The 26,817-nt window shown below is 40.0% G+C and overlaps 1 protein-coding gene across 1 annotated transcript in view; it reads right to left on the bottom strand.

The window, feature by feature from the left end:
- Window positions 1–26,817, bottom strand: part of CASQ2 (calsequestrin 2) — a 122,172-nt gene that overhangs the window by 12,631 nt on the left and 82,724 nt on the right. The window contains exons 7-8 of the mRNA XM_051992931.1: window positions 26,516–26,561; window positions 13,272–13,326 (exon numbers count right to left, since the gene is read on the bottom strand). Coding sequence (XP_051848891.1) covers window positions 13,272–13,326; window positions 26,516–26,561 — 101 coding nt within the window. The remainder of the gene's footprint in view (window positions 1–13,271; window positions 13,327–26,515; window positions 26,562–26,817) is intronic.

The raw sequence follows: 26,817 nt of genomic DNA, 5'->3' as shown, positions 1-26,817 counted from the left end.
TAAAATCTGCTTTGCTGCTTTCTCCAGAATCAAGGGGACAGAATCAAGAATACCATATGTCTCCACTGATTTAGCAGCAATGGGGAAGTACAGAGAGCACCTTCACATGTTGGCAGAAATCGCAAAACGGAGGTTATCTTGACAACAGAGTGGAGAAGCTTCATGAATAGATGCAGTGGAGAAAGGGAACAGGTTCAGTGAGATTTGAAGCAAGTTCGCTTTTTGAGAAGGGGGAAATATACTCTTAATTCTGAGTAATTATTTGCAAAGGAGAGAGGTGGGGCCTCTGAAACTAAATGGGAATCTATTGTCCACTTTTCAGTAGTTTTTGAGCCATGTCTAACCCTTCATGTCCTCATTTGGGGTTTCCTTAGCAAAAGATACTGGGATGGTTAGCCATTTCCTTCTCAGGGTGATTTTACAGATGAGGAAACTGAGGTAAGCAGAGTGAAGTGATTTGCCCGGGACTACACAGCTAATATTTGAGAGTCTGCCTGACTCCAGGTCCGACACTGTAATTGTTCACTTAGCTCCCTATTTTCAGATCTCGGAGAGACAGAGTACCTAAAAACAGGCAGGCAGGCATCCCTTCGGCAAAAGATTCCCCCTTTATTATTAGGTAGCACAGAGATGAGACAAAAAAGGACAGAACTCAAAAGATGCTTATTTCCCATGACACACGGAGGCGCTTCTGGCCTCGGGCAGGGACCCAGACTTTCAGTCTTGGGAGCTCTGTAGCCAAGATTAAACAAGCTGAGCACCCAACGAGGTGATTAGTCCACTTAGCGGCTGCCTCCCCGGCTCAAGCAAGCGCTTGGAGGTCGCCTTGGGAACTGGACTCCTCCCAGGAAAGGGACTATATGATTAGGACCCCAGCCTCCCGACACAGAGAACCGTGGGGCTGAGGCTGGGTCGGGTTCTGGGGAACCTGTGCTGGGCCAGTCTCATCCATTTCCACCCGAGCGGGGGAAAGTCTCAGAAGCCGGCCGCCAGCCGCAAAATAAACAAAGCGCCCCGGGCTTCTCCTGCCGCTCAGTGTCCGCTTTCTCCCGGGTAAAAGGGAAGTGACATCTCCTGGGGGAACTGTGCATGCTAATTATCTCAGCGCAAAAGGCCCGAGAAACACTGCTAGCTGGGCTGAAGTGATTTAGTTTTGTTCTTTGCCTTCCGGAAATTAGATCGACCCCCATTCCCCTCCCCTCCCACTCCCCACCCTGCCGGGCAAAGCCGTAGCTCGGTTTAGCCCTGCAGCGTGCTGCTTGTTTGCATCTGTTTAGCACAGTTACTTGGAGAGACCAGCCTGAATCCCACGCACTGGAAATTGTCTTTGGAGATTTGGCCTCCGATCATCAGGTGGCCAGAGGATCCCGCGAGGGGGAGGGACCCGCGGTTACCGAATTCTGTCCTCACAAAGTTTCCTTTCTTCCCCATCATTCCTTTAATACCTTCTCGCGTCTTTACTTCGCCCTTAGGACCAAAGATTTAGAGTTAGAAGGGATCTTCCAGTACAACTCCCTCATTTAAAAGGTGGGGAAACTGACGCCCAGAGGCAAAATGAATTGTTCAGTCACCCGGCGGGTAAATATCTGCGCTCCGAAGTCTTCCTGATTCCAAGTTCAGGGCCCTACTCTGTAGAGTCCACCATGCTGCCTTCTCAAATACTAACCAACCAACCAACTAACTATATGTGCCAAGCTGCCTTCTCAAATACTAACTATATGTACACTATGCTGGCTTCTCAAATACTAACCAATCAACCAACTAACTGTATGTGCCAAGCTGCCTTCTCAAAAGCTAACTAACTAACTATATGTACACTAAGCTGCCTTCTCAAATACTAACCAACCAACTACACACACACATACACACACACACCCCATGATGCCTTCTCAAATACTAACCAACCTATATGTATTTATAAATATTTATATCTGTATATATGTTCACACATAGCTACACATATTTATGTACACACACGTATCCATACACAGAAATATAATCCACATACAGTTATGTATATGTGTGCACGTGTGTTTGCACATATATTTATGTATATCTGTATATACATACACATGCATACCTATGTATTTTTACACATACATAGATTTTTTTTTTATTTCAATGTGGAGTTGAGTTGGGATGGGGAGAAAATGATTTTTTATTTAATTAAAAAATTATTTTTCAAGAACATGATATACAATGATGCAGATATCATTTTGCCCAACCAGAAAGTTCATTATGTATATATAGACATATATGTTTGTGTATTGCACATAGGTATGCATTGTCTGTATATTGTGCATACATGCTCACACATAGAAACTTGGATGTACATGTGAACATGTTTAGGAATCTATAGATACACATATGTATGTGTATGTATGTTGCACTTGTGTGCATGCATGTACATGTGTAGATATGCATCTGCAAGTATGTACATGCATGCATATGCACATTGTTTTCCCCCCAGGATTAGATGAGATCATGTTGGTATGCAAGGGTGTTGTGAGGCTCATGTGATATATGTAAAACACTTTGTAAACCTTAAAGCACTATATAAATACATATTGTTGTTGTTGTTGTTGCTGTAAGTCTCTGGTCTGTGATGACTTCATTCCCTGAGTCTTCTCCTGAATTTCTACTAACCTCAAACAATGCTTACAGAGCCAACCAGGACGTGCTGGTAAATGTTTAACAATCACACTCCTTGGGAGAAAAAAAAAGTAAGCAATACACTTTTAAGTTTAAACTGCATTGATTTGCTTAAGTCTAGCTCTAGACAATCAACAAAACAATAAACCAAGCTAATTTATCGTGAACAGATTTCTGAGGTGTAAATACTTTAAATTGTAGTGATTAGCGCAAGCTTATTAGAGATACTGTCAGCATAACCTTCATCTATAAAATGAATCGTCAGCTCTGGAAATCACATAATTTCAGAGTTGGGACGACCCTCAGAGGGCATGGAATCCAACCTAAATGCAAACAAATACCTTCCATACAACACATTGGTCATTCAGCCTCTTTCTGAAACCATCTCAAAATGAGGCAACTGTCTGCTTCCTTTCACTGTAGCACTCTTCCAATTGGTAGCAATTTTTTTCCCTGACATCAATTTGAAATCTGCCTTTTTGCAGTTTTCATTCATTGTTCCTTGTCCTGTCTTCTAAGGTCAAAGAGAACAATTATAATCTATCTTCCACATGACAACCATTTAAATACTTAAAGACAGCTCTGGTGTCTCCCTCAAGTCTTAGTACTTCAGGCTATCTACGCCCCTTTCGTTCCTCGAACAGAACCTCCACATGACATGACTTGAGGCTTTCCACCACCATGCTGGTGCCCAAAATTCTCCAATTTGTCAACAGCCTTTCTTTTGAAATCTGTGGTGCTCGGGACCAAATTGAATCCAATTGTCCTAATCTGGCCAGATTTTAAAAAAAACATATTCTTATTCATAGAAGCTATGTCCCTCAACACAGCTCGAGATCCCATTAGCCTTTTGGGCTTTTGCGTGACATGTTGATCCATATAGAACTTGTGGTCTATTAATACTCCCAAGGTTGCACAACTCCCAAAGAAAAGATCACAGTGTCCAATCCTAGCTTTTGGAGTCTCTGAAGTGCTACCATGGATTTCTTTATCTCTCAACCTCTCTTCATCCTTACCTTCTGGCTTGGGTTTCCAGTCACATGAACCAGAATTGATTTTACCTCTTCCAGTATTTTCAACTTCTGGTGTCTTTTTTGTGCAAACATTTGAATAAAAGAGCTTACTGATGTGCTTTTTTAGACTTCTTGATCATCACTCAATCTGATGCCTTTTTTAGATCATTGTTAGAATATAAGTGGGAAAGCTGGACTCTTTTTTTTTTTTCATGCTTTCATCTTAACAGAAGCCCCTGAAGGTAGAAATAGTACATAATGAGGGACGTTTCAGTTTAAGAGAACTTGGAAGGTAGAATTTGACTCTGATAAATCAATTAATTTTGGTGTAACCAATCAATAGTAATCCATACTTAATGGGGTTTTATATTCTTTCAATTGATTGAGAGATCATAAAAAATATGGGCTGTTATTGATCAACACTTGAGAAAGCTTGCTCTCTATTAATACCTTCATCAAAGATGCAATTTATTTATGCATCTCCTAAAATTTTGGTTAGTTTGGTGAAATTAAGTTGTAGTTAATAATGTCCTTTCAGTCAAATTTTTGCTTCCTTGTTTTTTTTTGTTTTGTTTTGTTTTTTTGCTATTATAAAGATCTATTTTTTTCATGTTTTTGATATCTACCAACTTTCAGATTCCTCAATGATCTCATAGTTGGGAGGAATCTCCTCTATTTATACTTGATCTATTCTTTCCTCTTTTACTGTCTTTGTTTTCCTTATACTTATTTCCATCTCCTCTAAAAGGCCCCTTGGGGACAATGATGTTAGGAATCCAAAAGTAGCTTCAGATACTTATTAGTTATGTCATTCTGTTCAAATCTCTTGATTGTCATTGGTACCTCTGTTTCCATGAGGATAATAATAATCCTTAGCTTTAGGGTTGTTGTCAACATCAAATAAGATAATATTTATAAGGCATTTTCCAAAATGTAAAGTGCTATATAAATTCTAGTTATTATTATTGATGGAAAAAATAGTTTCTTAATGATAACTTTGCAGATCTTTTTCATATTTCTTGTTTGTCAGTCCTCCTTCCATTTCCATTTTTGAATGCCTTCGGGATGACTTTGTTTAACTGGATATCTTGTCACACTTTTTTTGGAAGGAAAAAGGATTGAGTGACTTGTTCAGAATCACACAGCTCTTTAAGCATCTGAAGTGGGATTTTAACTCTAGTCCTCCTGAATCCAGCAAAGATGCTCTATCTACTGCATCATCCAGCCACTCCCATACTTTGTTTAAGCTAGTTTCATCCTCCATTCTTCTCTCTGCTTTATGAAGTGAGCTGATCATAAATGTCTGTCAGTAAGCATTTATTAATCACTTACCATATTTTAGGCACTGAAAATACAAAAAAAGACAAAAGATAGTTCTTGCTTCCAATTACCCCATAATCCCTATTTTTAAGATTTTTTTTTTTTTACAAATGAGCTAAGTCATATTCTGACCTAGGTTGCCTTTATTATCTCTTTCCATTTGGCAATTAAGTCAAATTTTACTGTCTGAGGTGCTTCCTGGGCTTTACTCATCTCCCTGTTGTGATAATTAATGTATACTAGCTAAACATCTAAATGAAATAATTATAATTTATGTTGATATTAGTTCTATAAGGTAGCTGAGTAATTCAGTAGATAGAGCACTGGGACCTGAGTTAGGAAAACCTAATATCAAATCCAGCCTCAGACACGTCCTAGCTTTGTGACCCTGGTCTAGTCATTTAACTGTCAAGTTTCCTCATCTATAAAATGAGCTGGAGAAGGAAATGACAAATGCTCCAGAATCTATGCTAAGAAACTCCAAATGGGGTCACGAAGAGTCAGACATGACTCAAACAATTGAACAACAGTAAGTTCTGTTACTATTTCCCATTTTTACTTTCAATTATTTGTTTAAATGATTAAAGTTTCAATCATCTTAATTGTGATCATATTCTTTTTTCTCAGGATTATTAATATTACAGCCCTTAGAGTGCTATATAATTGTCAGACATCATTATCATCATGATGATTATTAATTAGCTTAGAGATCTTATGATGCTCAATAGTCTCACCACCACCATCATCATCACCATTATCATCATCATAATCATTAATTAGCTTAGAGGTCTTATGATGCTCAATAGTGCCTTATTCTATTGGTGGGTGGGGTTGGAAGAAAAGAACCTGTGATTTTATTTGCATTTGGAAACTATCCTGGTGGGATATCTGAGTATCCTGATCTGTAACTTACAGTCTCAGAGTATTACATGGAACATCAGCAGGCTAAATAATTCCCAGCATCACCCAGGTAGCTTATATCAGTAGTGGGACCTGAACCTAAATCTCCATCTTGGTAGCCCCTACTCTATTCTACCTCTCTTACACTGTAGCATTTTAAAGTTTACAAAGCTTTTTTTTCCCACCATCTTCTGAGGTAAGTTATATGAGTATTATTATCATCATTTTGAATAAATGAAGCTTGGTTTGGAGAATCCACTCATTCCTAGCTTCAATATTCAACACCAACCCCCAGGCTTCTGACTCCAAGTCTACAGCTCTTTGCAGGTGCTATGTAAACTAAATAATGGATGCAAAAGTATTCTGAAAAGTAGAAAGCTCTGTAAAAATGTAAGGCAATGTTAAGTTTGTGCTGAGAAACCAAACGAGTAATTAGCCTTTAAATTTATACGTGCAGTTTGTCTCAAAAAATAAAAAAATAAATAAAATTTCAGAGTCAGCAGCTGCTGCTCTGGTAGTAGAGGGCTTAGAGATTCGCCATTTACAGGCCCCTCGCTTAATCTGAGCTAGATCCACAGACTGGTCCATCTTTCCATTTCAAGCTTGTTAGCACTCACATTCTGTGTTCCCAAGGAGGATATCCATCTAGGGGGCACTCATGTAGAAACACCACTTTGCAAAATCTTTCATCAAGTCCTATAAAGAAGATGTCAAATTTATTCAGACACATCTGGGGGTCGGCAGGAAAGAGATGCATTCATTTTCAAACCTGTCAAATGAGCGGCTATCCAAGCTGGCTCTCTAGGCAACCACACAGAAAGTCAGAGAAGGGGGGCATCGGTGGAGAAGAAAGACAAAGCAGATCAACCTGGAAATCTCGAAAATATCCAGAGATCCAGGGAAATGCCCTTTCCTGGCTAAACCTTCTGGGGAGCTGGCAGAGGAAGATCCTATTAGCTAAAGATTTATAGTATCTTTATATAACAAAAGCCTTTTGGAACCATACAAGTTATTTCTCTAGCTGGGGAAGGATTGAGGTAGCTGGCATTCTAGAATTACTGGAGGCCCCTGGCAGGGCCCAGATAATAACAGCTTGAATTTATTAGGTGGTTGCATATTTGTTATCTCAGTTGAGGCTCCCAAAACCTGTGGGGTAGGTTTGTGCCAGGATTATTATCCCCATATTACAGATGGAAAAATTGGGGCTTGGGATGTTGCTGTGATTCTCCTGAGGTTAAATGACTGAGACTTGGACCAAAATTTCTGTTTCTAAGTTCACTGTTCTTTCTTTTATACTCTCTAGGCAGTAAGAACTTGAGACCCAGGCTTACGAAGTTTACAACACAAATACCAATAGCTCACTTTTATAAGGTACCTGAAGATTTCCAGAGTTCTTTACATATCTCATCCCATCCGATCCTTAGGAAGATCCTGTGAGGTAAGAGCTATGAATTCTCCCATTTTACAAGTGAGTAAACTGAGCACCTACAAAGTGCTGCGATGGGAATTGATTCTTTGCCTTCCTGACAGCAGGATTTTCCAGGATCATGGAGAAGTAGAAAAATTGCTGGGTTTGGAATCAAGATCTCCATTGACTTCTCATCTCTGCTGCTCCAATCCATCTCTCTGAGATTCAAGTTTACTCATGTATAAAATGAAGGGATTGTATTAGATGAAGATTTCTTCAAGTCCTTTCAGTTTTTAAGTCCAGAGCTTTAACCACTATGACAAACTACATCTAGCTAGAAAACTTGAAGTCCTTCTGATCTCAGCAGAGAATCCATATTTTGAAAAAAGGATCCCTAAAAAGGGAGATGGGAGAGAAGGAATTGCATCATTTTTCTGAACTAAGATTGGCTGGGAGTGTCCATACTCTGCCTTCATAGAAGGCTGTCTCCTTCCACCTTTGGTACCACGGTTCACCCCATTCTCCCTATTACTGTCTCTCCCCGACTTGTTGTACTTGGGTGTTTGCTCCTTGCCCCGAGAGCATGCTGGGAAGGTTGTAAAATTGATCCGTGAACTGCATGCTGGGAATCCTGATTTCTACTTCTGCCTCCAACTAACTAGCTATATGATCTTAAAGCATTTGACTTTTCTGAACTTGCCTGTCAAAAGAGAAGGGTAGAATAAATGACCTCGCAGATTCCTTCCAGCTTGAAAATTCTATGATGACATTGTGTTAGCCCTCCGAGCAGCACCACTTTTGACCATGGTCTTTATGGTTCAGGGAGCTTACACATGCCTCTTTGTGTGTGTGTGTGTGTGTGTGTGTGTGTGTGTGTGTGTGTGTGTGGTGGGCTGCTGGGGGGTGGGGAATCAGATCTACAAACAGCAGCACTTAGCATTTCTTCAAAGATCAACAGAGGGAAGGAGGAGGGGGAGAAGTGGAGGATACATTGAAAGAAAGTGGTCTTTCTGCCATCCACATCCCTCTGCAGGGGAGAAATCCCCGAATGTTGATGTCAGTGAATGACCACTCTCACAGCCGGGATCTCCCCCAGAAAATTCTTTCTATTTGTGGATGAGAGTCATTTCTCCCGATGAAGGGAGGGGCGGCCTTCCTAGCCAGCTGCCCCCATTCTAAGGCTGGCCTGCCCCGGCCCTGCCCTGGGCCCCCTTGGGAGCAGGCAGGATCTGGGCCCAGGGATATTTGTGCAGGGAGGAGGTGAAAGGCGTTTTTTCAGGCGCTTGATTCATTACAGTTCCAATCTCCGTCAAACAGGTTAGTGCAACTTTCAGGGAGGCCTCTTTGTTCCATTGTTCTGCAAGGAGAGGGCAGGCTCAGTCACAACCTGGGAGGGGGATGGTTGGGGGGAAGGAGGTGGCCCGTAGAGAAGGAAGTAGGAGCCTGCTGGAGTTTAGCCAGGTGGCTGCTGTGAAATATTATTTCATCCCTATCCACACAACACTAGGAGCCCCATTCTCTTTGCATATCCCTTGTAAACCACATCTCTTGGTCTAGAACAGTGCAAAGAAAAACTTAACAGGGAATTTTAGAGTCAGTTACTCAGCTTCCAAAGTCTTTTTCTGAAGCTTCTGTCTGACCGTGTCACCTCCTCATTCAATAAAATTCAGTGACTCCCTATTACCTTCAGGATCAAAAATAAAATTCTGTTTGGCTTTTAAAGCCCTTCACAGCCTGGACCCTTGCTATGTCCCAAGTTTTCTGATATTTTATTTTCCTTTCACAAGTCTCCTGTGATCCAGGGACACCACTATTCCTCACCTAAGATACCACCAGGAATTTTCTCTGGCCAATATATGCCTCCTCATTTCCTCCTCCTGGCTTCCCTGATTTCCTTTTAGGTTCAGCTAAAATGTCACCTTCAGCCAGAAGCCTTGCCTGATCCCTTTTAATTTGTGTGCCTTTCCTTCAGGTTTACCTACAATTTACCTTATCTCTATCTTGTTTGTTTAGTCTTATACATGGCGTCTCTCCCATTACATTGTGAACTCGTTGAGAGAAGGTGAAGTTATTGCCTCTTCCTATCCCAAGTGCTTACAGTAATAGTATACTGTGGGTGCTAAATAAATGGGTGTTGAATGACTGTCTCTTCACTTCTATGAACCCCAGTTTTCTCATCTTTAAAAATCATCTTTGCACTAGATGGTGTCTTCACTTACTTTAATTTCTAATTTTATGAGTCTAAAATCCTGTACACTCTCTCAGAGGTTCATAGTATATGGAAAGAGACATTTCTTGACAAAGTTCTTCTTCTTCTTCTTCTTTTTCTTCTTCTTCTTCTTCTTCTTCTCTTCCTCCTCCTCCTCTTCCTCCTCCTCCTCCTCCTCCTCCTCCTCCTCCTCCTCCTTTTCCTCTTTCTCCTCTTCTTCCTTCTCCTACTTCTCCTTCTCCTTCTTCTTCTTCTCCTCATCCTTTTTTTGCTGAAGCAATTGGGGTTAAGTGACTTGCCCAGGGTCACACATCCAGGAAGTGTTAAGTGTCTGAGACCAAATTTGAACTCAGGTCTTCCTGACTTCAGGGCTGGTGCTCTATTTACTGCATCACCTAGCTGCCCCCCACCTCTTCCTTTTCTTAAATTATAGCACATCTCCCCTGAATTTAACTTTAACATTAATTCATATATAATGGCAACCAATGAATATTTATAAAAAGCTCAATGTGTGCTTGGCACTACAAGAAATGCATTAAAGATTAGGGAAATTTCTGCCTTCGTGGAGTTTATAGTTTACTAGCATCTTCACTTACATTTTCCCCTTAAAATCCAACACAAATATATCATAAGATCATGGAATTTACAACTAGATTTTTATACCTGTGAGAGAAACTGCGATCCAAAACCAAGATTTAAATCCAGGGCTCTTTCCACTGCTATACAAAATACTTTTTTTTTTTTTTTCATGGCACAAGTCTTGCCAGGAGAAAGCTCTACAATAAAATTCTTTCTGAATCTCTCCCTCTTTCTCTATCTCTCTGTTTCTGTCTCTGTCTGTCTGTCTGTCTGTCTCTCTCTTATTTTACTCTACTTTCTATTGCTATTTCACTTAAACAAAGTGAAATCAAAATACTACTATTGGCTATGAAAACGCCATTCACACCTGAAGTAATTAACAGTTTAGGGATAAGCTGGGTTGCCCGTTTTCCATCCAATTTGGGGATTAGATTTCTCCCCAATCAACTTCCTAAGAAGAGAAAATATTTTATGGCATAAACATATCTGCCCATCTAGTAAACCACCATATTTAATATAAATTACTCCATACAAAAAGACCTGGGTTCAATTATGACCTCAGACACTTACTAGTGTGGGACAAAGGGCAAGTTTCTGCCTCAGTTTCCTCACTTTTATTAATAATAATAGTAATTTAATAATCATCATCATAATAGCACTTCTTTCACAAAGTTGTGAGGATTCAGTGAGATAATATTTGCAAAACATCTTGCACATAGTAGATGTTTGTCATTCCTCTTCCCCTCTATCACACACAATATAATAATGATCAGAGATAGGCTTGGAAATAAGGTAATCTGACTCCAAAGCTTCTGAAAAACCACACAATTTGAGTGTAAGAGTAAGGATTTGAATCTGATTTTCTTGACTTTGACATTGACTTTTGTCTGCTATGACACAATGACTTATTTTAATGTCATAGCAGATAGGGAATCTATGATTTTGTTGTCAATTCATGGGGAATTCTTGGATAAGGAAACTCCCTACCAATGTAGAAGGAGCACTTTCTCTGAAATTTACACTTCTACCAATGTGGAAGAAGCACCTTCTCTGAAATTTACAAACTGCCTCTACCAATGTAGAAGGAGCACCTTCTCTGAAATTTACAAACTGTCTCTACCAATGTAGAAGGAGCACCTTCTCTGAAATTTACAAACTGCCTCTACCAATGTAGAAGGAGCACCTTCTCTGAAATTTACAAACTGCCTCTACCAATGTAGAAGGAGCACCTCCTCTGAAATTTACACTTCTACCAATGTAGAAGGAGCACCTCCTCTGAAATTTACTAACTGCCTCTACCAATGTGGAAAGAGCACCTCCTCTGAAATTTACACCTCTACCAATGTGGAAGAAGCACCTTCTCTGAAATTTACACCCCTACCAATGTGGAAGGAGCACCTCCTCTGAAATTTACACCCCTACCAATGTGGAAGGAGCACCTCCTCTGAAATTTACACCTCTACCAATGTGGAAGGAGCACCTTCTCTGAAATTTACACCCCTACCAATGTGGAAGGAGCACCTCCTCTGAAATTTACACCTCTACCAATGTGGAAGGAGCACTTTCTCTGAAATTTACACCTTTACCAATGTGGAAGAAGCACCTCCTCTGAAATTTACTAACTGCCTCTACCAATGTGGAAAGAGCACCTCCTCTGAAATTTACACCTCTACCAATGTGGAAGAAGCACCTCCTCTGAAATTTACACCTCTACCAATGTGGAAGAAGCACCTCCTCTGAAATTTACACCTCTACCAATGTGGAAGAAGCACCTCCTCTGAAATTTACACCTCTACCAATGTGGAAGAAGCACCTCCTCTGAAATTTACACCTCTACCAATGTGGAAGAAGCACCTCCTCTGAAATTTACACCTCTACCAATGTGGAAGAAGCACCTTCTCTGAAATTTACACCTCTACCAATATGGAAGGAGCACTTTCTCTGAAATTTACACCTCTACCAATATGGAAGAAGCACCTTCTCTGAAATTTACACCTCTACCAATGTGGAAGAAGCACTTCCTCTGAAATTTACTAACTGCCTCTACCAATGTGGAAAGAGCACCTCCTCTGAAATTTACTAACTGCCTTTACCAATATGGAAGAAGCACCTTCTCTGAAATTTACACCTCTACCAATGTGGAAGAAGCACTTCCTCTGAAATTTACTAACTGCCTCTACCAATGTGGAAAGAGCACCTCCTCTGAAATTTACTAACTGCCTTTACCAATATGGAAGAAGCACCTTCTCTGAAATTTACACCTCTACCAATGTGGAAGAAGCACTTCCTCTGAAATTTACTAACTGCCTTTACCAATATGGAAGAAGCACCTTCTCTGAAATTTACACCTCTACCAATGTGGAAGAAGCACTTCCTCTGAAATTTACTAACTGCCTTTACCAATATGGAAGAAGCACCTTCTCTGAAATTTACACCTCTATCAATGTGGAAGGAGCACCTCCTCTGAAATTTACAAACTGCCTCTACCAGTGTAGAAGGAGCACCTTCTCTGAAATACACAAACTGCCTCTACCAATGTAGAAGGAGCACCTTCTCTGAAATACACAAACTGCCTCTACCAGTGTAGAAGGAGCACCTTCTCTGAAATTTGCAACCTCAGAGCTGCCTAGAACATTGAGCCTGTGTGCCCAGTCACCCAGCCAGGAAATAACAGAAGCAGCATTTGAACTCAGGCTTTCCTAGCTTGGAAGCCAGTTCTCTCTCCATTTACCTATGTTATTATGTGTGTGAAAACTACAATAACAAAAATGATATATCCGTATCCATACACATAACCACTCAAAAAGCTTTAAAATTTTATCTTATGTACTGTATTCTCAGTATCTCTTCCTGTATATTTTGGACTTTATCATATAGACTTTAATTAAGTTATGTTCCCTTTGCTGGCACAGAAAATTGAAAGTTGACTGTCCCAACTGCATGACCCCTAGGGGTTTCCAGTGTCTGGGGTTACTTAGATACAAAGAAGGAGGGATAGAAGAACAGACTTCATCTGGACTCCTGGAATTGATAGAGTATTTCCTCCCTGTCCCCTAACCCTGCTGCCATTCCCTTAATCCTTTGTGATGAGAATGCAACCCTTGAGAAGGAGGGCTCCAGGACTAAACCAAATTAACTCTTATGGAAGGTTTAATGCAACAGGGCCAGAGGGAGAAAGAAAGGGTCCTACCGGGGTCACTTTTCTCTGCAAAGGCCACGATGTGGATTCCATTCAGATCATCTTCCTGTAGACAACAAGAATCAAGAATTATGCTCCATATTGGACATAAAGAATATTAAATAGAGAAAAAAAATCAGAAATTGGAATTTTAAGGAAGTGGGAATATAATGGGTATGGGAAAGGGAGGGACATGGAGGGGGAAAGGAAACAGTATTAGGTTCTAAGCTCCAGAAGGACAGATACTATCTTTGGTATTTATAGCCCTAGTTAGTGCTTAGCATAATATGTTGGTGTGTAGCAGAAACTTAAGGGTTTCTTTCTTTCTTTCTTCCCCCCCCTCCTTTCCTCCTTATCACTCTCCCTCCTTCTCTTTCTTTTTTCTTCCTTTCTCCCTTCCTTCCTTCCTTCCTTCCCCCCTCTCTCTCCATCTCCTTTTCTTTCTTTCTTTGTTTCTTTTCTTCCTTGTTTCTCTTTCCCTCTTTTCTTTTTTATCTTTCTTTTCCCTCCCTCCCTTCCTTTCCTCCCTCTCTCCCTCCCTCCTTTTCTCTCTTTTTCTTGCTCTTTCTTTTTTCTTCCTCTCCTTCTTCCTTCCTTTCTTCATTCCTCTCTTTCTTCCTTCTTCCCTCTTTTCTTTCTTTCTCTTCTCTCTCTTTCCATCTTTCCTTCCTTCTTACTTTTTCTTTCTCTTTTTCTCTTTCTTTCCTCCCTCTCTTTTGTCCTCTTTCTCTTTTCTTTCTCCTCCCTTCTTTTCTCCCTCCCTCCTTCCCTTCCTTTCTTCCTTCCTTCTTTCCTTTCCTTTCTTCCTTCCTCCCATCTCTCTCTCTCTCTCTCTCTCTCTCTCTCTCTCTCTCTCTCTCTCTCTCTCTCTCTCTCTTTCTTTTTTCTATCTTGGACATATAATCAGCTTAGCCCATTTCAGCTCAAAACTCCTGAGCTCAAGAGAGTTTCAGCTTCCCCATTGATAAGGTTTGCAGGCGTGTACCACTACACCTTTCTGATTGTCTGAGATAATGAATTCAGTTTAATTAAACATCTTAATTAAAAATCTTATTTAGTATCTGCACATTAGGATGCTGGGGAAACAAAGAGAAAATAAGAGCTGGTCCCTGCCATTAAGGAGCTGAAGTTCTTCCAGAAGGTTTAAATAACTTAGCTTCAGGGGAACATCTAAGAGGGGAACTCCAAACGGATGATTTTAGAGGAAGGCAATTGGATAAATGAATTTACTAAATGGGACAGTACCACATAAATTCAACAACTCAATTTATGAATTTATGAAATTTATGAAAACAAACAACTCAAACCACACAAAGTTGATGAATTTGGCTTAAATGTGGTGTTAAGCCATATTGGGCCTGAGTTTCTACAGAAAACAATTTGGATAGAAATTAGAAATGGCTGTTTCTGATAATATTTTGTCATCAGTTTCTACTTATAATTGTAATTATTATTAACTTTTTTCTTTGTTATTTCAATGGTAATAATAGCATCTTTATAGAGTATACTAGGATTACAAAGAATATGATCTCATTTGATTCTCTCCATTCTGAGAGATAGGTAATACAAGTATTACCTGCATTTTACAGATGGGGAAACTAAGGCTCAGATAAGCTAAGTGACTTGCCCAAGACATCATGGATAGTAAATGGGAGAGTTATGATCTTTCCAAATCCATGGATAGTAAATGGGAGAGTTATGATCTTTCCAAATCCAAGGCTCTTTTCATAATACCATACGTCTTCTTTGAAATAGACTTTATAGGACCTTAAAGAAACATTAAAATTAGAATCATAAGTTTTTAAATCAGAGGATGCCCTATGGATTTTATATTCTAGCTCTCTCATTTTATGGATGAGAAATCAGGCCAAAAAAAGCTAAGTTATTGATTCAAGGTAGTGATCGAGAGAGGATTCTTAACCTGGGTCTCTTTTTTTTACTGTGCCCTGCTTATCCATAAATATGATCAATGGCGCATGGCATTCTAATTGTTTTAAAGTCAGAATCTAATTCACCCCCCCCTCTCTGGGATAAGCCAGGATATGAAGACCTGGTATGGCAGCCTGGCCTAATAACATGGACATAATTAGAAAGATGGCTTACTCAGCAAAAAGGTCTGTTTTCTTCACTACAAAATAAATACATGTGTGATTAGTCAGCACTTGAGAGGAGTGGGGAGGGGACAAAGCTACAGCTAGGGAAAAAAAGAAAACAAATGACTTGCCTTTCATGTCTGATCAAAGTTTTATGTCTTCTCCAGGGCCCAGAACATACAGTAAGGGCTTAATAAATGATTTTTCATTGTTTTTCACTCTGCTTTGCTCTACATTGCCTCCTGCTCCTACTTCTAGCAGTTAAAGTTACCAAAAATTCCTGGTCAGTTAGTAAAATAAATTCATATTAGTCTATCTTTTCCATTTTGGGCAGGTTTAGTTTGTAGAGGTAATATATGAAAAGACATTTTCTTGTGGAGCTCTTGAAGGTTTATTAAAATGTCCCATGAATTTTCCTTTGAGAATCAGCAAAACCTGCATGAGTAGTTGAGGGCCAAGACTGCATCCCCCTACTTTGTTCTAGGTTGTTTTCTTGGATCTCTATTAGACTCCTCATCTGTCTCCTTATTCTTCCCTCTAAAGCTCCCTTTCCAAGCACCCATTTCTCAATCTGACAGGAGACATTGAGGTATAGCTTTACAATGAAGTATACTGAAAAAAATATTGAATAAATGATCAGAAGATCTGGGTTTTAACCCCATCTTTAATATTTTCTAATTTTGGACCACCCATTTCCCTTTCTGGCCAAATCAACCTCTCAGGGCCTCATCTGTAAAATGGGACAATTAGAATTGACAATTTCATTTTGGTTTTAAATCTCATTCACTAAATTCTCATCCCTGTGAGGGATTTTAGGTATTGGTCTAATATCAAAAGGTTCCTAAAAGATGATCTAATTCAGAGGTATCAAATATCTGGGCCACTATGCATCCTGAACTAAATTAAAATGTAATTAGGATGTATATACAAAATAATTATAATACAATAAAATGAAGATAATATTACTGATTTTCTAAGTTAATATGTGTCTCACAGGTATAATATACGTGGCTTAGCAGTCCATGTTTCTATCTGAGCTGGACACCACTAATCCACTTGAATCCTCCTCATTTTATAGATGAGGAAACTGAAGACCAAAAATGAAACCTAAGGTCACATAGCCAGTACATGCATAGCTACAATTTGAAGCAGGATTTTTTAACATAATAACATTGGTGGTGATGACAAAAACTAACCGTAACTTGAATTTACATATAGAACTACAAGGTTTGCAAAGTGTTTAAAAATATCATCTCATTTTATTCACAATAATTTTCCAAGGTAAATACTATCATCATTCCCATTTTTAGATGAGCCAAATGAGGCAGGCAGAGGTAACGTGCTCTGTTCAAGGTCCTACCACTAGTAAGTGTCTGAGGCAGGAATGAATAAAGGTCTTCCTGACTCTGTGCAATATGGCGCCAGATGCCTTACCCAGTGTTCTTTCCTTAGGAAGATCCAAAGTAGAGGGGACCTTACTAGCCACCTCTCTAGTCCAGTCCCACTTCTCCCCACCCACTCTTACAGACAAAGAAATGCTGGCCCCAAAAGGTTAATCAGCTTGGCCAAGGTTACACAGCAAGTACACGTTAGAGATAGCATTTGAACACTCGAAACACTGCTTTTTCTATATAACACGGCACCTTCCTGAGACTGAGACTCAATTCATTTTATTTTAAAAAGCATGTGCAGAGCCTCTGTTTGCCAAGCACTGTGCTAGGCACTGAGGATAATAGGATGAAAAAATAACCCCTAGCCTTGAAGAGCTTCCATTCTCCTGAGAGAGGGAGATACTGGAGGCTTGGGTGGGGAGACAGAAGCTGGGAAGGGGAAGGCAGAGGATTTCCTTGTAAAGCATGATCCCATCTGTGAAAGATGTGGTTGGGGTGGGGATAGGGGCTGGGGGCAGAGAAGCCAGGGAGGGCATCTCATATCCAGAGGGCAAGGTTCATTTCGTCTTGCGTGTCTCAAACAGAATCCAGAAGGCTGTTAGTATTCTGCATTTATTAATGTTAGGGGCGAAGAGACAAGAAAGCTTCGAGGGTACAATATCATAAAAAATGTGAGCCTCGGGGGGATGAGGAGGCTCAAGTGTGAAAGCCCAGCACCCAAGGGACCGAGGAGAGAAGAACAGAATGAATACTGATTACTGTTGACACTGGAAGAGGTGTTCATTGGGCAGCCTGAATGTCACAGCAAAATCATGCTATGGGGAAAAAAAAGGAAGGAAAAGAAAGAAAAAAACTCCCAGTGTCTCATCCCTCCCATGATCCCTGTTTCCATTTCAATTGATTTTTAATGTAGCACAATCCTATCTAAATGCTAATTTTTCCTTTGAGTTTGGAAGGGACAAAACCGCCAAAAATTCTAAAAGAGATTAAATGGAAAATATTATTATTAAAAACAAGAGGGTGGGCATGGCTGTGGCCAGCTTCTCTGGGGAATTGAATTTTGACAGGAGCATTTGTTTTGGGTGCAGGATTATTATACAAATCAGACAGCAAACAGAAGGGAAGAGTGTGAAGTTTCACTCTTTTACATTTGCTATTATTGCCAGGCAGAATACCCTGATCAGATCTCATTAGGGCTGGCCTGGCTCTCTGTCTCCTGCCATCTATCACATACTGAAGGGAGAGCATTAACCCCTGGGAGCCCAGTCTCCTTCCTCTCTGCTCCTTGCGAAGGCACCCGACATGAGCTGTAGAATCTTGTGGGATCCAAATCTTAGCGCCTCCGGAGGGAAGAGAGCAAAACAGAGCGAAAAACCAAATTATTGGGTGTCCATGTGAGTGTCAAAACACACGCACACAGTCACAAACATGGGCACAAGCATGTGGTCATATATAGATGTGTGCACACAGGATGCAGATACGTGCAAACTGCACACATGTCCTCTATCTGTATGTACATGCGTGTATCCAAGCATATGTATGTATGTCTGTTCGGTGTGCTGACCTGCCTGACTTGTATCGTGTGTCTATGTGTCTGCCTATGTCTAAATGTACATGCATGTGCACTGGGCACATGCATGCGTGCCCATATGTGGGTTTATGTCTTTGGGTACCTGAATATTTGTATCTGTGTCTGTGCAAATATATATGCAAGGTTTGTGGATAAGTGTTCTATACATTGTACGTGTATGTACTGATGTATGTCACACACGAGTGTCTACATGCACATGTGTGTTGTATGAACATGTGTGTGGGTTGCAAGTGTTTGTACGTGTGTGTGTGTGTGTGTGTGTGTGTGTGTCACTTATCATGGGCAAAAAGACTTGCTAGTCCTGGAGGAAAGCAGGGGAGCAGGCTTCTGCCTGTTGTTTTCTTTTTGATTCCCAGGCTATAAATTTCTTTCAACTCCCCTTTTCACCAAGTGCTGAGCTGCTCCTGTCATCCCCTCTCTCCAGTGTTGGGAAAGAGCCCCCGATGAACTCAAGGTTAGCACTGGGGGAAGAATGGCACTCTTGCCTTTGCGTGTCTCTGGGAAGTTGTTTTCCTTTTTCATGAGCCAACCCACAGGCTCCTGGGTGAGTGTGTCTGAAAGACAGAGAGACAGAGAGAGAGACAGAGAGAGAGACAGAGAGAGAGAGAGAGAGAGAGAGAGAGACAGAGAGAGAGAGAGAGAGAGAGAGACAGAGAGACAGAGACAGAGACAGAGAGAGAGAGAGAGACAGAGACAGAGAGAGACAGAGAGAGAGAGAGAGAGAGAGAGAGAGAGAGAGAGAGAGAGAGAGAGACAGGGACAGAGAGAGAGACAGAGAGACAGAGAAAGAAAGTGAGAGAGAGAGAGAGAGAGAGAGAGAGAGAGAGAGAGAGAGAGAGAGACAGGGACAGAGAATGAGACAGAGAGAAAGAGAGACAGAGAAAGAGACAGAGAGAGACAGAGACAGGGACAGAGAGAGAGACAGAGAGACAGAGAGACAGAGAGAGAGAGAGAGAAGAGAGAGAGAGAGAGAGAGAGAGAGAGAGAGAGAGAGACAGGGACAGAGAGAGAGACAGGGACAGAGAGAGAGACAGAGAGACAGAGAGAAAGAAAGTGAGAGAGAGAGAGAGAGAGGAAAGGAGGAAAAGAGGGAGAAGAAGAAGGAGGGAGAGAGGCAGATACAGAGGGAGAGAGAGACAGAGAGACAGAGAGAGAGACAGAGACAGAGAGATAGACACAGAAAGACACAGAGACAGACAGAGAGACATACACACACATAGACACACCCCATGTATAGATATGGGGGCTGTCTAACCATGAAATCTATTTGATACCCAGTCCTGTTGCTGTTGGGGAGGGACAAAGCCCACCCACTCAGCCCTGGATGAACCGTAGCCCTGCTGACCTCGCCCTCCTTGATGACTGTACATTTAAAATCGCTAATATTTATGTGGGACTTTTTCCTTATGTCTTTTTGAGACCTTTGAGAAGAGAGTGCTGGAGCTGGCCTTGGCAAAGATAAGTTCAAATCTTGCTTCTATTAGCTGTGTGGCCTTGGATAAATCACCTGATCTCTCTCAGACCTATTTAAAATCATTCATAAATTATGTATGTATAAATATATATATATTATATATACATATACATATTTATATTTATATATATACATATAAAACAAATATCTTTCAGAAGGTTGAGAACCAAATGGAATTACCTGTAAACACTAATTTTCAGACCTTAAATGTGATGTTATTTATTTTTATTCTTACTATTATTATGATTATTCTCTCAACTAGATTGTATGCCTCTTGAGGGCAGAGACTTTGTCATATGTGCACACAGTACCCCCTGTGTGGGGCACTGACAGGCCTTGATATGTTCATTCATTGACTAGCTCAGTATCCTATCTTCTCTTGCCTTTTTTTTTCAAGAAGTTACATATAACTGCTCCTAGGGGGTTTGAAAGAAAGTGGGCCAAACCCTAGGTGACCAGCCAGACTCAACGGATGGATATGGACCGAGAAAGACTCTGTTCTCACGTTAGAAAGCACTAACTCGCATTTGGAGACATGGAGGCTACTTAGGCCTTTCACAATATGGCACCGTCCAAACTGTCCAGATTTCTCTGGTGTTTTTGCCTCCATGTACTCAAATTGAGTGGCTCTCTGAGCCCCAAGATTTCACAGTGCCATTCTTCTCTTGTGACTTTTTTCATTTTCTGGAATCTCCTGCTTCCCTTCTTCAACCACTGAATTTTCTCCCCTTTTAAAAACTCAACTAATTCATCTCCACTTAATTTCATGCTTCTTGCATGAAGCTTTCTCTGGACCTCACAGCTGGTAATGTCTTTCCCTCTAAGATCTCACATACCACTTTGTTTTATATCTTTCTGATATACTTCTAAGAATCTTAGATCTGGAAGTTGTTAAGTCCAACCTTTTCATTTTATAGATCAGGAAATTGAGGTCCAGAGAGGTTAACAATTACATTGGTTCATACTATATCCCGGACTACATATAGATCCCACCCCAAACTATAGTGACATTTGAATCCAGGTCTTCATGACTATTAGTTCTGTCCATACCACTATATCAGGCTGCAATTTGGGTATTATAGCTACTTTCCATCTACTTTGTATGTATCTAGTATACCCTCATTTATAATTGTGTTGAATCCTCTATAAGAATGTAAGCTTCTTGAGGGAAGGGATTGTATTTTTTCCCTTTTTTCCTTTTTTCCCCTAGCATTTAGCATGGTATCGCCTTAAAACCTAATAAAATAGTTATCCCTTCCACATCTCAACTTTCCCTGTTGCAATTTCAATGTTTCGTGGGTCACCATAAAAAAATTAAATGGGAATTTTGGGGAGGTTTTGTGGAAGCTGCTGGATGATATATAAAGGCCAGTGGACAACACAGATCCTATAAATTAAATACTTAATCCCAATTTTGCAATGAGGAACTATAAACACCCTATAAAAGAAAAAGAAAAAAATGCAGACTTTTCTGGTACAAAGGGAGAGTCAGAAATTTTTATGTGGTTTTTTTACATTGGGGAAGTAGGTGCCATGCCCTTAACTCCCATGATATGGAAGTGATAACTGTACATAATACTTATTGATAGTTGAATAAATAAGTATACACACACACACACACACACACACACACACACACTCACAAGCACACATATCTGTGGTCATGACATCCCTCTGATATTATAAGCTACATGAAGGCATAGATCATGTCATAGGTAAATATATAGTAGGTCTGCTTAACAAATACTTATTTAACGGATGACTAATTGGATAAACAAAGAAGGGATGAATGAGTGCAGTCTTAAAACTAATGTCTTTTATGACAAATGCTGGAGGAGATGTGGGAAAACAGGCACACTAATACACTGTTGGTGGAGTTGTGAATTACACTAAGTATTCTGGAGAGCAATATGGACCCATGCCCTATTAAACTGTGTTTATCCTTTGAACCAGCAATGCTGGTACTTGGGCAATACTTTTAAGGAGATCAAAGAAAGATAGAAAAGGTCTGGATATTCAAAAGTTCTATAGCAACTCTTCCAACAAAAAGAAATATATTCAGACCTTTTCCATCTATATTGCTCTCCAGAATGCTTAGTCTAATTCACAACTCCACCAACAGTGTATTAGTGTGCCTGTTTTTCCACATCTCCTCCAGGATTGAAGAATGAGTGAATAAGTTATGGTATATGAATGTAATGGAATACTATAGTACTCTAAGAAATGATGAAGGGGATAGTTTCAGAAAAATCTGAAAAGACCCCAGTGAAAAGTGAAGTGAGAACTAGAACAATCTATAGGTAACAGTAATATTGTCGTGATGATCAACTGTGAAAGACTTAGCAACTGACCAATATAATGACCTACCACAAATCCTTCTTTCCTTCTCTCTCCTTCCCTCCCTCCTTCCTTCTCTCTCTCTCCCTCCCTTCCTCTCTCCCTCCCCCACCCTCTCTCTCTCTCTCTCCTCTCTCTCTCTCTCTCTCTCTCTCTCTCTTTCTCTCTCTCTATCTCTGTCTCTATCTCTGCCTCTCTCTCTTTTTCATAAACTTGTTTTACATGCGTATTCAAATTTGTGATGGGGCAAAAAGGAAACAAAAGCAAATGAATTTTAGTTCAATCTAACAGACTCCTTGAGTCATTGTCATAGAATGTCCCGGGGCTTCTTCTTGCAGTTGCTATGCCCTTCTTTGGAGCTCTTTCTACTGTTTTAACAGAGACAGGAATTTTTGTTTCCCTGAAGAATGAGCCAATCAGATCCTCTCTGGACTTCTGCCCAGTGCTCTGGCTGGCTAGTCTCTTGGATGGTGTGTATGTTTTCAGGGTGGAGTTACCAGAGTGATGACAAGTTAGCACTGACCCTGAACTACCCTCTTCCCCTGTACATTCTTTGAATATTCTCCTTCAGAGCTGCAGGAGTCAAATGCACCAATTGTTTCCAGGAAATTATTAACTGCCAGTATCAGTAAAGGGTATCCATTAAGGTTTGGTGTGTATAAAAAATGCCTATTTTTAAAACTGAGAAGTAAGTCTCTGGATTATTCAAGCATAACTTTAATTTTTTTGGTTTGTTTTTTCTAGATAGTCTGGCAAATTTGTCTTCCCCAATAGAATGTAGGCTTACTGAAGGCAGGGACTGTGCCTTTGTATCACATTCTCAGCACTTAGCACAGTGCTTGGCACAGAGGACTTGAGAAATAACTTTTTCATTCAGAGAGAACTGGATTTGGAGGCAGATAGACCTGGATTCACGTTTCCCTTTTGATATCACCAGCTGTGTAGTCCTGGGTAATTTTTTGGGCCTCAGCTTTTTGTTCATTTGTTATTTGTGTCCAATTCTTTGTGACCCCATTTGGGGTTTTCTTGGCAAAGATAATTGGAGAAAATTTAATATCTCCTCCTCCAGTTCATTTTACAGATGGAGAAACTGAGGCAAACAGGGTTAAGTGATTTGCTCAGGATCACATAGCTAATAAGTGTCTGAAGCTGAATTTGAACTTCGGAAGATGAGTTTTTTTGACTCCACATCTGGAACTCTTTATCTACTTCAATACCTAGCTGCATTTCTCAGCTAAAAACAGAATAATGATACCTGCAGTCCCTTCTTCACAGGATCATTGTGATATAATGAATGTAAATGTTTTACAAACTGCAAAGTGCTATGTGAATATTTCCTAATATTTATCACTGAAAAAGAGTGTTAAAGATCAGCTTTGGCCAGCTAGAGGGGGCAGTGAATAGAGCACCAGCCCTGAAGTCAGGAGAACCTGAGTTCAAATCTGGTCTCAGACACTTAACACTTCATAGTAGTGTGACCCTGAGCAAGTCACTTAACCCCAATTGCCTCAGTAAAAATTAAAAAAAAAAAAAAAAAAAAGATCAGCTTTGTGGATGTAGCCACTATTTGATCTGCCTAAAACTAGATATTTTACAATGCATAAGTCTCCTTAGCACATGAGACTCTCTAAAGTGCCATCTTGATCAAACCTACACACTCTTTTTGTTGTATATAATAAAAAAACCAGTATAATATATAATGAAATATTTGACACAATATAAAAATATAATAAAACAACCAATCCATACAACAATTTAAGTTTTGAAAAGTACTTCACAGCCATTATATCTTTTGCTGTTCACACAAAGACCTCATGACAATCTTATGAGTAAAGTACTAAAGGTAACATCATGTCCATTTTTCAGATGAGGAAATAGGTTCAGACTTGTCTGTGGTCACACTTGAACTCTATAAATCCCTCTTTCTCACCATACTGACTTGTTACTTTTCTGGTTACTCACTTACTCTAGCATCTGTCAAAGGTGGGAGTGGAATCCAGATCTCTTCTGACTTTGGACCTCCACTTTATGGTCCCAGTGTATGGAGTTCAGTTCAATTCAGCAAACATTTATTAAGAAGCTACTATATTCAGGGTAGGGAGGAGGAGCTTTAGATGGTCTCTTGGTGGCTTGATTCACCCTACATTCTTTCTTGACAGCTTCCCTTAATCCTGGGCCATCCTATCGTTTGGTCTCCTCCTATTTGAATGTGAGCTACTGGAAGGAAAAATCTCTTTCTTTTGGATGGAACATGTTTGAGAAATAGTATGAATGAGCATTTTAAATACTATGTGCCAGCCACATAGTAAGTTACAAAAACAAAAGAGAGTTAGCTCTTGCCTCAAGGAGCTTATATTCAAATAGGAAGAGACCACACAGAGGAGTGGTTAGGATTGTACAGCTGCTCTTTTCCCTTACTTTAAGTTCAGGTAGAACTCAGTTCCCTGAGTTTCAGATCAGGATAAAGTGAGATGTAAAGGGTAAAGTTCCATCAATGGATGGTCCCACCAAATCCATAAAAATCCATCAGTGTTCCTTCTCTTCATATGAATGTCTCTGAGCAGCTCCACGGGGGTCTCTAAAGAGACATATCAAGATAATGGCAGTGGTAATCATAACAGTGAAATGTGGGGTGATGTTGGTTTCTCCCTGTGGGCATACACATTATTGTGTGCTTGAGGGAAGAAACAGGAAGCGGTCTAATATTTTGCATTATTTGAGCTATTCCTTACTTTCTGCATAGCAGAGGTTCCAAAAATATTTATTAAATAAATGATTAATTAAAATGGATGGTACTTAAAGGGAAAAAACAAACAAAAATTTCAATCTACAACTAGAATAGGGATATAATAATATGCCACAGTGGATAAAAATGGATTGTACTTAAAAGGAAGAAATAAACAAAAATTTAAATCTCTACAACTAGAGTAGAAAGATCATAGATTGTGAGCTAGGACTGCCTGATCCTGGGTTTAAGTTCTGCATCTGATATATACTTTATAATAACACCTACTCAGTTTCCTCATATCTATGTGGTCATGGGCAAGTCACTGATCCTCTCATCTTGCCTAGGCAATTTCCTAAAACTGTAAATTAAGGAGGGGTTGCTTGTATAAATCAATAGCATGAGGTACCTTATTAAAAATGCCCCGTATTGATGAAACCATAGGCTGAAATCAAGTAGCATTCCCTGCCCCCTGCCCCAAGAGACCAAAATGGCAGCAAGCAACTCTTCCAAAATAATGACAGTAGCACCTTACCATAAAATGTTTTGTTAGAATACTTTCTCAAGAAGCACCTAATTTATTAAGTGCCTAATGTGAACTTGTAATGCATTGTGATAGAGACTAAGTTGGATAACCAAAGAAAAATGAAGCATGATTTCTGCCCATAAGGAATTTCTGATCTAGTAGGGGTGATAGACACCCCTAAGAATGGAATTCAGCATAAGACCATCCAAAGGATTTAATTACTGAGTGGGTTTTAAGCCTCTCTTTCCAGCAATGTTTCACCCAAAGCATTATCCTATGGAATAGACTGCTAGGACCTACACAATAATATTAACAAAAAGTTCTAGACAATTGAAAATCCAACCACAGTAACTTGATGCAAGCACCGGAACTTGAGAAACTTCCTTGATGAAGAGATGGAAATATTTTATGAAGCCTAATGAATCCAATTACATTAAATGTGCTATCGTTCAGTCATTTTGTTAGCCATGTCTGTCTCTTTGTGATCCCACTTGGGATTTTCTTGGAAAAGATACTGAAATAATTTGCCAATTCCTTCTCCAATTCATTTGAGAAGATGAGGAAACAAAGCAAATGGTTAAATGACTTGCCCAAGATCACACGGATAGTAATTGTCTGAAGTTGGATTTGAACTCAGATTTTCTTGACTCCAGGCCAGAGATCCATCCACTGTACCACCTACCTGTCCTTACCTTAAGATAGCTGGGTGCCAGATACTACTTAGCTTGAAAATTATCAAGTTCTCCAGACAGATATTGCTGCTCATAGGATCATGTAACTGATGGAAGACCCAAATCACATAGCACATTCTTCTCATTTTACCATTTTGAATATATATATATATATATATTATATATATATATATATATATATATATATATAGAGAGAGAGAGAGAGAGAGAGAGAGAGAGAGAGAGAGAGAGAGAGAGAGAGAACCTCTTTTGCCCATGCAGTGAGTAACAGAACCAGAATTAGAATACAGATCCTCCCTATTCCATATCTATTCTTGCTACAGTCTGGGTAGTAAGATGAGGGTGATTGAATCTGTGGTTAAAGGGCTCTTCTCCTTGACAGACATGGTCATCTCTTACAAGTATAAGGGGTTTTCCATGTTCTTACCCAAGTTTCAAACATATCTTCTGGGCGCAGCCTGCGGAGTGTGGGTCTGCAGGGAAAGAAAAGTATTTTACTCAAAACTCCTATTTTCAATAAGGCAGTCTCATCCCATTGACATGCTTGAGAAAAATATATGGCAAGTTAAGGACCAAAAGGGAAAGAGAAGGCCCCCTCCCATCTGCTTCTTCCAATATGCTACAAGGAAGATGAGCATCTAAGGAACTCTACCTGTATATACTCAGGCTTTCCAGGTTTACCTTAAGACTTCTTCCTGCTCCCACCTCCTCCATAGAGTATTTTAATTC

The sequence above is a fragment of the Antechinus flavipes genome, chromosome 4, assembly GCF_016432865.1.
Source record: "Antechinus flavipes isolate AdamAnt ecotype Samford, QLD, Australia chromosome 4, AdamAnt_v2, whole genome shotgun sequence".
NCBI lineage: Eukaryota > Metazoa > Chordata > Mammalia > Dasyuromorphia > Dasyuridae > Antechinus > Antechinus flavipes.
This window is presented reverse-complemented; position numbering and strand designations above follow the sequence as displayed.